We start from the raw sequence: 13,634 nt of genomic DNA, 5'->3' as shown, positions 1-13,634 counted from the left end.
TAAGTGGATATGACAGGGAAGGCTTGAAACTCTCTCAGGGGCAAAATCCATATACATTTCTGACTGATGTATTGTACAGAGGGACAGTGACTATACTGCTGGTTAAGAAACCTCAGCATTTAGTAACCATAATTCCACTATAGTTTGACTTTCCTCAACTAATGATCCAAGCACAGTTAGAGGCCTGATTCATTACAAAAAAAAAAAACCATTATGGGATACAGAAAGACCCATGGTGGATATGTGGATATTTTCCTGAACTCCTAAGACTATTCTTATGGATCGATTTAGTCATTGTCCCCACTTATCTATACCCCACCCCTAATACATTTTATTCAGTTCTTCTAGGATTTAGAGCGCAGAATTCAGATTAATTTTACTAATGGAAGAAAAGTGTTTCCTTGATCTTATTTTTAAGATTTTACTGTTTCAATACCACTAATCTTTGAAGCATTTACTTAGTCTTTTTAATGTAACCTTTCAACATGGGTATGGATATATTTAAGACAAGATTTGTGTTGACCCTATGTTCCTCATATTTTAGTATTTAAGTTAGAGACATAGAAAAATAATTACCTAAATTCACTGGGTAAAAGATAATTTTGCTGTTTATAACAGCAAATGAATTAGTAACCTGATTATTAAATGAATATGACAGTTTTCCTTATGAACTCCTCCATATCATATCTTCTACAGCAATTAAAAATGGTGGCATTGAGAAGACTTCTATCAGTCAAATATATTAAATTTCTCTTCCATTAAGTTGCTGTATTTTTTTTTGCTCAACTGTATTTTTCATTTTTCAATTAGGTTTTGGTACGTTTTTGTTTTGATTTGGTTCTGTTTAATAAATGAAAGGATGGGAACAGAAAAACTCAGTTGTTTCGTCCTTAGCTTCACTTCTTTATGGCATTTATCATTAAATAATGTCATTAGTAGTCACTAAAATGTCAGATGACATTGATATGTATTTTATTTTGAATTGTTTTATATTTTAGTATTATAACCACAATGAATTTTATCCTTTTCTTTCAGTTATCACCATGTCTTTTTCATTTTGATTTTTGTAAAAGTACTTTTAAATACCCAAAGCATCAACTTTTTTAGACCTCGCTTATTTTCTCCTTCTAAATTAACGTAAATATATTGGCTTATGTAGTCCTGCCTGTTCTAAATAATCAAAATGTTTATGTGCTATGTAGAAAGAAAATGAAAGGTTAAAAAGAATTTCTAAGCTTTTGTGTAATATATAGTTAGAAGATGCTCAAGTGACTCAGTGAGTTTTTCCAAACAAAACAAAAAACATTTGAGGGCAAGAACTGTCATATTTTAAAAAAATTCTCATTTTATGCCCGTAGTGAGTACTTAAAGTTATTTATGCTCAATTTACTTTTTTTTTTTTAATGAATCAGGCCCAAACATATGTTTACAAAAATCCATTTGGGGGAATGAGGGTGGGATAAAATTATTTACATTAGTTTTACTTTAGCAAGTAAAGCACTAACTCTACAATGCATGTCAGAATTTTGTTACCTATGCCCCTGTCTTTTTTTTCCCTTAGAGATTCTAGATTTGTAATATAGCAAAAGGAATATATATATATATATATATATTTTTTTTTTTTTAAGAAATCTTTGGCTATACAGAGATAATTTTCCCAAAGGAAGAATGGCAACTAACAACATTCTGCAATTAGAGAATAAACTGTAGTCTTTTTCCATGGGAAACTACCTGAAATGAATGTTCCATGTTATTTTCTTTTGGTTCTAGTAGGCTTTAGATTTTAAAAGTTTTGATTAACCCTTGTGAATGAGGGCAGCTTTTGCCTTTGATTCCTTTTGGAACATGTGCTGTTCCTTGTGGATACCTTAACAACATCAGAGGGCAGAATTTGAATCATTTTTCCCGTTTTTTCTCCTTAAATATGATAAGATGATCCCGGCATGTATCTGCTTCGTGAACATTGAAGATCTTTTTCTAGGTCCTCCACAGCCTGTGAACCCCCCTAGACCTTTCAAGCATAGTGAGCGGAGAAGAAGATCGCAGCGTTTAGCCACCTTGCCCATGCCTGATGATTCTGTAGAAAAGGTTTCTCCTCCCTCTCCAGCCACTGATGGGAAAGTATTCTCCATCAGTTCTCAAAATCAGCAAGAGTCTTCAGGACCAGAGGGTAATGTATATTGATTTCCTATAGATCCAAACATAAAAGAAGACAAAGAAAACACTTAAGAGATAAAGATTATTAAAATATTAAGAGATTTCTGCTTTTTTCCTTCTTAAGATCTCTGGACTTTGTAGATAAGCACTTCATTTGATTCTACAAATGTTCATTCAGTGCCTTCTTTGTTGATTGCCAGGCACTGTTTAACTTATGTAGCATTTTAATCCACATTGATATTAACTGAGACAGTGTACCTCTGTTAACATATTGCGTTCTTTATTCTGTGTAGTACCTGACGTTGCACATTTGTCATTGGGACCCTGTCTCCCTCTTGACTTAAGTCGTGGTTCGGAAGTCACAACACCGCTAGCCCCAGATCCCTCTTATCATAATGAATGCCTCAGAGCAGAAAAGGAAGATACACAGATGCTTACAAATCTTTCTTCCAAAGCAGTGACTGATGCAAGAGGAGCTCCAGCAGCCTCAGGTAAAAGATTCATTTTTACAAAGTTAGCTAGGCTTTCATTTATATGGTAAAATGAATTTGATGTATAAATTACATTTTTTAATATGTTGTTCCTCCTCATAAATAACTTTTATGTAACAGCTGTGGAAGATGGGGTTTAAAGTCATTTTGTGCGACCATTTTCTACCATTTTTCCTGGACATAATTGTTATTTTGTCACTTGACTTGCTTCTCCCTACTTTTTTCTTATATCCCGTTTCTAAGTAGGAATTACTAGAGTTAAATATAATCACAGAAGTTCTTGGTTTTGAAGCCAGAAAATACTTAACAGGATCAGTACTTTATAGGTTTAAAAATTTTAATAGAATTTAAGAAACACTTGGCATAAGTTAACTGAACGTCGTTAAGTCTCTAAGTCGTGTCCAACTCTTTATGACCCCATGGACTGCAGCACTCCAGTCTTCCCTGTCCTTCACCATCTCCTGGAGTTTGCTGAAACTCCTGTCCATTGAGTCGGTGATACCATCCAACCGTCTCATCCTCTGTCGCTTCCTTTTCCCCCTGCCTTTAATCTTTCTCAGCACTGGGGTCTTTTCCAGTGTTTGTAATAGAACTTAATGTTTAAGAAACACTTAGCTTAAGTTAACGATATACTTTTATCTTAAATATAGTCCCATATTTTGGAGCAGAATCTCCCAAATTTAACCATAATTGATTATAACGTTATTTTGAGAGTTTCAAGTGTAAAACCAACCATACTCTAGAAGACATTTTTTGATTATTTTATGATACTTGTTGTAATTATTTGAAACCTTTCTGAGGTGTTTTATCAAGTTGGTATTTTATCAAGTTGGTATTTTAATGTAACAGAATATTAATTTGTATTTCCATTATATGTTTACATCCTTTTATTTGGAATTTTATAGGATTTTAATCTCAAGCATAGAGTATGTGCAATTCAAAAATAAAGGCAAATACTAATACCTTTCCAGTACTAATTTACTAAGTTACTAATTTAGAATTAGATGGATGAAGGAGATCTGAACTGAGTCAGTTCTGAAATGGGAAAAAACATAAAACTGTTTTTGATTTGCAGCCAAAGAGCTTTGGGGATAATTGATTTTAATAGCGTCTTCTCTGAAGTCATTTTATCAAATCCATGGGTGAAGTATGAAATAGAGCTTGCTCTTTTCTGGTGGCCTTTGGTGGATATTAAAATAAAGTAACTTAAAGAAACATGCTTTTTACATTACTGCCATTACCTTCTTATTCCTTCTTTGAAAGTAAAAATGTAACTAATAGTAAATATACAGTGTTCTACAAGTCCATTAATCAAAAAAGATTGAAGTTATTTTATATGCAATAGTGTTTCCATATCTTGATTTTTTAAAAAAACCAATGCCCAAACTTGGAGATATGTAGGCTTTGAAGCATTTCTTGTCATTTCCCAAATCTTATCCATTGTCTTTGGACACTTTCTAAAAGCCCCTTCTATCTGTGGATAATTGATTTTTCTTTCCCCTGTTTTCACAAGATTTCTGAATTACCCTTAACCTTGGAGATACTTTTCCTCAAGAAGTGAAGTTCTTAAGAGTGCCTTGACAATATGGAATTTGTTGCTGTACTGAATATATAAAAAATATGTTCAAGTTAAACTATATATTCATTGGGGAGATTATAGTTGTGCATTTGAAAATATTTGTATTTTGGTTTTTATATGTAATTTTTTCTAATAGTAACAAGACTGAAAGACCAGTGTAAATAGGTGTATAAGTTATGCTAGCTGGATGATGTATCCTAAAATGTCAAAGTAGTGATTGTGTATGGAAATCCTTGATTCCAGTGATTTTGTGTCTAATCAGAGTACTAGCCTAGTGTTGTTGTTTCCAGAATTACTAGCATATTTGTGGAGATACAGGTAATTATCATTGAGGTGTGGTTCTTGTTTCTCGTAATGGTTAAGATGCACTGGGGTAGAGGGAAGGCATGATTTTTTTTTTCCCCATTTAAGTATTAGAAATAACTATTTGAGAAAGTCCAAGTAGCAAGGTAATTTTTTGGGAGAGTGAAAGGTAGAGAGGAGTTGGTTTTATAATGTGATGAGTTTGTAAATTCGTTGAAGAGTGACGACTGTTTTAAGTATGGTGATGACTGGCAACTTTAATTGCTTAAATCAAGGAAATGCATGGTTTTAAATGTTAATTAACTGAAAGTCTTGTTTATTAGGGTTGAACACAGTCACAACATATTTGAATATATTTGAATGTGGGGTTGGGAGGGATTGTTTCTCTTAACCTCTTTTAATTTTTTATTTTTTGAGGGAAATAATAGAATTCAAGTTGTGTTCTAATTAGACACCTTTTGATTAAAACTTTGTGAACCTATCTGACTTGCATGGAAATTCTCAGTGGTCTGCGTGCTTTTTTTCTCTTAACATTTTTGTTAGCTGCTCTAGAAAATGGTTTGCAGTGTTTGTAGGCCTTCTCTCTGCACCCCAAGTTTCTTCATCTGAAGTCAAAGTACCAAGAGTTTTTGTTTTGTTTGATCTTTTTTTTTTTTTTTTTATGTTTACTTGGTTCATTTCCATCTTAATTATAAAAGTAAGCTTTGTTACTGTTGAGTTTTAAAACTTCTGTAGAAAACATTATTTCCCAGAGCTTGTATCAAAGACATTTTCTGGGGTGTTTTTTCCAAATTGAAATTCTTGGAGTATTTAGAATGACTGAGGATATTAGTCCTTAACTGTGGAATAGTTTAACAGAGTTTTACTTTTTCTTGTGGGAGATTATGTTCTCACTGCTGAGTTTAGCAGTCAAGATAAAGAACTGATGATACTATGCAGATTATGCAGTTATTATATACACGTATTCTCAATAGGTTAACACTTGCTTTTAGTTATTTTTATAGTAGAGGTAATGAACTTACACGAATCCTCTACATTCTTCTACTGGGAAGCATGCGTGCAATATGACTATAAACAAGATTAAAAATACATTGCTGCCCACATTACAATACCAGTCATTGGTGCCCTTGTAAAACTTGGTGCCGTTGTTTTTATTTTATTTTCAGAATGCTTTATCTAACAGAGTCCATCAGTTTTAGGTAAGGATAGAGTCTTAGTTCTATTATCATTAGTTCTGTCGCTAACTGGGAATGTTGGCTGGTTTTCTTATTTATCTCCTGGATGTCTGTGTAACAATTACTGAATTACTCTAACCTCTTTAAGGAGTTTAAATCTGTAAGCTCAATGTATGAAAGGATGGGCCAACAATCAAACTGAGTCGCTGAGTCGCCTGTGCCCGGTGCTGTGCAGGCATTGCATCTTAAATGTTTGGTGGTTAGTCCATCATCTTACACCAACTTCACATTTATTTTCTGAAAGCCTTTTTGTTTTAGGGTGGCTTTCAATTTTTTTTTTTCCAGAATTGTACAAAACCAAACCAAACCACAACCAGAGACTCCTTAATCTACTTCCACCCCCACACCAAATGTTCATGGTTTATTCAAAGCCTGGGGTTTCCATGGAGAGTCTCAGGGATAGCCTCTTTTTTTTTTTTTTTTTTGGCCAGAAAAATCAGATATTTAGCACACTGAAGAAACCACTCTGCATTATGGTGCTTTCCATGACACGAAAGCAGATATGGCTCAGAGATCTGTCTCTCTTGCTTTAATCTGAATAGCTCCATTTGTTTTTTATCGTGTTTTTTGTTTGGCCCGGGGTAGGGGTAAGGTTGTAATATTTATTGGCCATTATATAGTATTTTGTTTGAAAAAGTTCTGTTGATAAAATTTAGTTTACATATCACTATTCTGTTAACTAATAACCTAGTACTGTGGGTCCCAAATTCTGCTGCATGGTGAAATAAAAATGTAGAGAACGTCTCGTAAAATGACATTTGTTCTTTTATGGAATTCTTAAATAGATCTATTTTTAAATCTATTTGTGCATGAGTGTTTTTAAAAGTCCTGTCATTATTGCCTATAGGAATATTTACTTTACTAGTTTGCACTCCCACCAACAGTGTAGGAGGGTTCCCTTCTCTCCACACCCTCTCCAGCATTTATTGCTTGCAGATTTTTGGATCGCAGACATTCTGACTGGTGTGAAGTGGTACCTCATTGTGGTTTTGATTTGCATTTCTCTTATAATGAGTGATGTTGAGCATCTTTTCATGTGTTTGTTAGCCATCCGTATGTCTTCTTTGGAGAAATGTCTATTTAGTTCTTTGGCCCATTTTTTTATTGGGTCGTTTATTTTTCTGGAATTGAGCTGCAGGAGTTGCTTGTATATTTTTGAGATTAGTTGTTTGTCAGTTGCTTCATTGGCTATTATTTTCTCCCATTCGGAAGGCTGTCTTTTCACTTTGCTTATGTTTTCCTTTGTTGTGCAGAAGCTTTTAATTTTAATTAGATCCCATTTGTTTATTTTTGCTTTTATTTCCAGAATTCTGGGAGGTGGATCATAGAGGATCCTGCTGTGGTTTATGTCAGAGAGTGTTTTGCCTATGTTCTCCTCTAAGAGTTTTATAGTTTCTGGTCTTACATTTAGATCTTTAATCCATTTTGAGTTTATCTTTGTGTGCGGTGTTAGAAAGTGATCTAGCTTCATTCTTTTACAAGTGGTTGACCAGTTTTCCCAGCACCACTTGTTAAAGAGATTGTCTTTACTCCATTGTATATTCTTGCCTCCTTTGTCAAAGATAAGGTGTCCATATGTGTGTGGATTTATCTCTGGGCTTTCTATTTTGTTCCATTGATCTATATGTCTGTCTTTGTGCCAATACCATACTGTCTTGATGACTGTGGCTTTGTAGTAGAGCCTGAAGTCAGGCAAATTGATTCCTCCAGTTCCATCCTTCTTTCTCAAGATTGCTTTGGCTATTCGTGGTTTTTTGTATTTCCATACAAATCTTTAATATCCTTGTTTAAATGTTGACAAGCTTTTCTCAGTTCCCTAGTTTTACTTTTGAAATTTTATAGTTAAGAAATATAGAAACCAACACAATGTTGAAAAGCAGTTTTCCTCCAATTAAAAAAAGAAATATGAAGGTTTGGGACCCCCCCCAGAACATGTGAAAACAGTCTAGAACGGATCCTCCTGAAAGCACTCTGATATTATAATTTCTGTATCTGTTCTGCTGTGCTGACCTGTGTTCAGAGCTGAGGGTCAGGACAATGTTATTTGTCTTCCAAGTGCCTGAGGGATCCCACACATTACAGCCAGAAAAGGCATCCCTGAAAGGCAGTTCCTTTCATTTGAATCACCCCAGGTGCTTCCCAGGTGACTCAGTGGGTAAAGAACCTGACTGCTACGCAGGAGACGCAGGAATAGCAGGTTTGATCCCTGGGTCTGGAAGAACCCTTGGAGAAGGGCATGGCAATCCACTCCAGTATTCTTGCCTGGAGAATCCCGTGGACAGAAAGACACCTGGAGGTCTGTGTCCATAGGGCTGCAGAGAGTTGACACAACCAGTGACTGAACACGCAGGCACAACATGCAGGTGGCGCCAGTGGCAAAGAACCCGCCTGCCATGCAGGAGACATAAGAGACGCAGGGTTGATCCCTGGGTCAGGAAGATCTCCTGGAGTAGGAAACGCCAGCCCACTCCAGTATTCCTCTCTGGAGAATTCCATGGACAGAGGAGCCTGGTGTGCTCCTGTCTATGGGGTCGCAAAGAGTCGGACATGCCTGAAGTGGCTTAGCTTGCACGCAGGGGATTCTGGACGTGTTCTACCTTTCACACTGGAGACTCAGTGCTCCCAGAGATTAGGGCCCTACAGGGGCAAAAATCATAGTCAAGGGTTGCTTCTGGTGTATCTCTACCATCACTTAAGATTTAGAATGCAAATCTCTTTTGTTTCTGTCGTAAATGCCTTGTCATTGTCAAGAATACTGCATTAAATTTTTGAAAATTTCATGGTTGGTGCAGTCATTGTTAGTAAGCAGTGATTAGTGAAAGGAAATGAGGCATTTGTTCAACAGTCTTGATAATAAGGAAGTTTAATCTCATTTCTCTTTGATGTTCTTTTCATTTTTTGGTCATAAGAAATCTTTTTATCAGGGAGATTGCCAATATTTTTATTGAATTTGAAACAATTATTAGCACCTCATTAACATTTAGTTCAAGTTGAGTGGTATTTTTAAATTTTTGTTGTGTTTTATTTAATTTATGTAAATTATTTGCAGTAAGGTGAATCAAATGCTAGCTTTTTTGATACCTTATTGGAGTGATTTAAAAGTCAAAGAACTCATAAATGGTGATATTAGAGCATAATTTAATAGACTGAAATTGTATTTAAGCGTACCAGAGTCTTTTTCTTAGATTAACCCTAGACACAGATAAGATATTAGCATTGGGAATAGCTGAATATGAGTTCAGAAGCTTGGTTTTGTGTGTGTTTTGTCAGCAACACAGTTATTGAAGTGTACTATTGGTTTAAGAATGTATTTTGGACTATTAGATTATAATCCTTAAGTGCCATTAAGTTGAATATTTTTTGTGTGTGTTAATAAGCCTTTATATCTTACATTTGGATAAAAACCAAAAATGATTTATAGAATAGTTCTGTTTTGGCTTTTCTCATTAACCTAATAACACATTCGATGGAGTTCAGAGGTATTCATTTGTTCTAGGCAACAGAGGTTAAATATTAGTTTAAAAAATTTGTGCAGATTGTTGAAAACCAGTATAATTTAATATGAAATTTGATATTTCATTTGGGTGATGGGAATAGCATTTTGTCATAATTGTCACAGGAGCAGAAATGTTACACGGACCTACTGCTGGAGTGCATTCCAACATCTCCTGGGTTGCCAAAGGCTGTGGTGCCAGAGTTGATCTTAACTGATTGCCCAGTGCATTCACCCTAACTTTTTTTTATGTTTAGACCCACATTTATGCTATTTCTAGAAATGATGCAGTCTCAAATTACTCCACCATAATGGAGAAAAGTGAAAAAAAGCACTCATTATTTATCAGACACTAATCATTTTACATATTTTGACTCACGTAGTGATGATAACAGTAGTAGGTAGATACTCTTATTCCTATTTGGCAGATAAGGAAACTGAAGCACGGAGAGATTAAATGATTTCCTCGAGACTGTGCGGGTAATAGATGGTGGAACTAGGAATCTAATCTGAATAGTCTGAAGAACCAAACATCATCCTTATTTCTTTGAAGTAAGAAATACCACTTCTTTGTTACTAGTTCAGGCAATAATGTAGACCTTTAGGGGAAAAGAGTCTTGGTAGAGTTTTGTGAGCAATTATAATTTTAAACATTGTCCCATACTCTTAACCTTTTCTGACTAAACTTACGTATTTTTCCCCTAAACCTGCAGGAATATCGAAAATGGAAAAAAAAGTGAAATTGGAAGAAAAAAGCTCAACTGCATTTGGTATGAACAGAAAGTAATCTTTAAGCAAAAGACTGTAGATGGCTTGGCAGTGGGAGGACGTAGTCTGTCCCTTACTTTTTACCTGTTAGTGCTCCTGTAGGTGTAAGTGATCCTCTGTTTTAGTGTTTATTAGTTTATTCACCTCCAAATATGTTGTTTCTTAATACATGTCTTGTAGTATGTGTATTTTTTGTCAAGGAACCCTAAGACTTTCTCTGAGAACTTGATGTTTTTGAACATCTTTGAAATTATGACTGTTTAAAAATATGGTGCTGTTTAATATTGTTGATCCTTAGAGAATGGATGGTAAATTAAAATAGCCTTTTTTTCCCAGCCTTTTTTTTTTTGTACTTTCTTTATAAAAAGATACTAAGTTTTCTGCTGTCTTTTCTGTCTTCTGTGATATCATGACTATAAGTTTTGGAATAATGGATAATAGTCTTAAATATTCTACAAATTAGCTCCCAGAGCTTGAGTTACTCAAAGTTGGTTCAATGTGGTTGATAAGCTGTGGGCTAAACCTTTCTGAGTTGGACAATAGTTGAATATATGTGATGAGTTAATTTTAAATAAAGTATTCTAGGATACTGTTTTAACATCTGTTCATTTTCTTTAAAGTGCATATGATTGAGAAAAAAGAAATATTTTAAAATTTTAAGACAATTTAGTTTAATGAGTTAAGTTTTTACTTCTTTGTGCTTTTTATCTTCATTCTTATATACATGGAAAATATTGAAAGACTGAAGGAATTATTTGTGAATTTGACTTAGTTTTTTAAATATTTTTCCAAAAGAAAAAAGTTCAAGTTTTTTTAATCTTCTAATACATTTTCTTGTTAAATTTTGTGTAAATGCTGAGTCTCCTCGGTCAAGTTTTTCTTAAATTGTGGAGTATATTTCTTGCCACATCAGGAAACTGAGTTACATTACTCATTTAAGAATTTTAACTACTGTCTGTGTTAACTTTAAGGTGTCAGGAGTTGGGATTTCTCAACACTGCTAATGAAGATTCCCTCTTATAGCCCAGTAAGCTAATCAGGAGTTCCAGATTCATGACAGGAACAGTTTAATTGAATCCATCCACTCTGGGCAGGTGACTGGAATAGCTGATTAAACCATAAATGCTGCTTTTAGGTTAACCACAAAGGAACACCTCGGGATCAGTCATGATTACTGACTGACTCCCTTTTTGTCATTTAGGTAAGAGAAAAGAAAAGGATAAAGAAAGAAAAGAGAAGAGGGACAAAGATCACTACAAACCAAAGCAGAAGAAGAAGAAGAAAAAGAAAAAGAAATCTAAGCAGCATGGTGAGTACAGTCCTTCCTCAGTATCTGGGGTATTAGTTCCCAGCAGTTACCAAAATCCACAGATGCTCCAGTTTCTTATATCAAATGGCATGGTGTAGTCAGCCTTTCATACTTGTAGGCTCTACATACATCTGTGGAAATAAAAACTGATCTGCAGTTGGCTAAATCCACAGTTGCAAAACCTGTGGATACAGAAGGCTGACTGTACACTAAAATGGTGATTCCCATTTTTTAATATTCTAAGGTTCTTGTAGCTTTCCTCTTTTACAAAGTGGAGGTAGGACAGTATTCCCATGTTCTTAAGAGCTGAGCAGTTCGTCTAGTAGCCTTCCTTTGTCTTGCCTGTTTAGCTACAGTCAGTAAGTTAAGTGGTCTGTAAATTAGTCCTTGCAATGACTAGAGTCTTTCATTGCCAGCATTATGGTAGACTAGGTACCCTGAACAAGTACCCCTCTGTGAAGGAATTTCTCTCAATCTCGATTTAAAGTCCTTTGAATTAGCTTTCCAGAAGTGAGGGAAAATATTTTTAGAAAAGCTTGGAGAAAAAACAAATGATTTTTCTAACAATAGATTGTCACTAAATAGTCATTAAAGCAAAAATCATTATTAGAGATAGGTTACCATATAGTGATAAAGGTTGAGTTCACTTTATATCTTTCTAAGTTTTATCACTGAATAACATCATCATATCTTTCTTAGTAATTAATTAACAAAACCCAGAAGTGTGTGTAAGGATAAGAAAGATGGCAGCTGCGTAGATGATCCAACAGACCTGTCCAGGACACTGAACTCAGCAGCTGCAGAGTAGACAGCTTTTTCAAAGAGACTCAGACATTTATTAAAATGGACCATGGGATGCAACTTTAAGCAAGCCTCAACACATTTTAAGGGCTTTCCTGGTGGCTCAGACGGTGAAGAGTCTACCTGTAATGCAGGAGACCCAGATTTGATCCCTGGGTTGGGAAGATCCCCTGCAGAAGGGAATGGCTACCAACTCCAATATTATTGCCTGGAGAGTTATCTTAAAATCACTATTGAAAAGACAAAAAGCCCTATATGTTTAGAAATCAAGCAAAATATTTTTAAATAATTCATGGATGAAAGAACAATGCCAAAGGGAAAATAAGATATTAAGAACCTGGCAGGTGATGAAAATATTATACATGTATCAACACTTGAAAATGTAGTTAAGATTGCACTTGCGAGAAGGATATTGCCATACATGCTTATAAAAGAAAAGAAGGCTCAAAGTCAGCTAAGCCTCCAGCTTAAGAGGTTAGAAAAGATTAAGCGCAGAAAAAGTAGAAGTGAACATGAATAATAAACATATGAACAGAAATTAATGAACTAAAAAAAAAGGAAGAAATAAAAAATGCCAAAATTAAATGATGACACCTAATTTTAGACTTCTGGCCCCTAGAACTGAGAGAATAAACTTCTGTTATTTCTGTCCACCAGTTTTGTGGTAATTTGTTGGGGGCAGCTCTGGGAAACTGATACAACTCCAAATTCAGTTCGTTATTATTGTTGTTTAGGCGCTCAGTTGTATCCAACTCTTTTGGGACCCCATGGACTGTAGCCCACCAGGCTCTTTTGTTCATAGCATTTCCCAGGCAAGAATATTGGAGTGGGTTGCCATTTCCTCCTTCAGGGGGTCTTCCCCATCCAGAGATTGAACCCAGGTCTTCTGCATTGGCAAGTGGGTTCTTTACCACTGAACCACCTGGGAAGTCCCCAAATTTATTTTAATTGATTTAAATAGCTTTGCTCTCAAAATCAGAAGAGAACAGTATGGGAAAGGGCAGTCACAGGCTGTTCTTATTTGTGGACAAAGAGGCAAAACACATGGAATTAAATCTAGCAGGATGTTTAAAAATATGACCATATAGGATTGGAATGCAAAGTGGTTTGACATTAGAAAATGAATTAATGAAATTCACCACAGTAACATAGTTTCAATAAATGTAGAAAAACCATTTGATGCATCTGTGTGTACTTATATTAAAAAAAAAACTTTGAATAGCAGATTGTAAAACTTATTTAGAAACATAAAGAAAGCCTAAATAATCGGGAAATGACTCATATTCATGGGGTAGTAGATTACTGTTGAAAAGGTGCCACTTGAAATAAATCTATAGATTCATTGCTGATTCTGAACTTAACATGGAAGAGTAAAGAGCCAAGAATGAGATAGTCACTCTTGAAGAAGAATAAGGAGAGTTACTATTCAGTTATCAAAGCAGGGAGGTATTTTGAAGGAATAGAATGTGTTAAGAACAGAATAATCCAAAGCAGATCG

The 13,634-nt window shown here is 35.0% G+C and overlaps 1 protein-coding gene across 14 annotated transcripts in view; it reads left to right on the top strand.

The window, feature by feature from the left end:
• Positions 1 to 13,634, top strand: part of PHF20L1 (PHD finger protein 20 like 1) — a 76,514-nt gene that overhangs the window by 36,708 nt on the left and 26,172 nt on the right. For all 14 annotated transcript variants that reach the window (XM_040262106.1, XM_040262104.1, XM_040262102.1 and 11 more), the window contains 4 exons: positions 1,982 to 2,170; positions 2,451 to 2,648; positions 9,972 to 10,028; positions 11,228 to 11,335. In XM_040262106.1, the coding sequence (XP_040118040.1) occupies positions 1,982 to 2,170; positions 2,451 to 2,648; positions 9,972 to 10,028; positions 11,228 to 11,335 (552 nt within the window). The remainder of the gene's footprint in view (positions 1 to 1,981; positions 2,171 to 2,450; positions 2,649 to 9,971; positions 10,029 to 11,227; positions 11,336 to 13,634) is intronic.

Source organism: Oryx dammah, unplaced genomic scaffold (genome assembly GCF_014754425.2).
Source record: "Oryx dammah isolate SB20612 unplaced genomic scaffold, SCBI_Odam_1.1 HiC_scaffold_19, whole genome shotgun sequence".
Classification (NCBI taxonomy): domain Eukaryota; kingdom Metazoa; phylum Chordata; class Mammalia; order Artiodactyla; family Bovidae; genus Oryx; species Oryx dammah.
The sequence above is the reverse complement of the archived record's forward strand: the minus strand, read 5'-3'. Positions and strand labels throughout refer to the sequence as shown.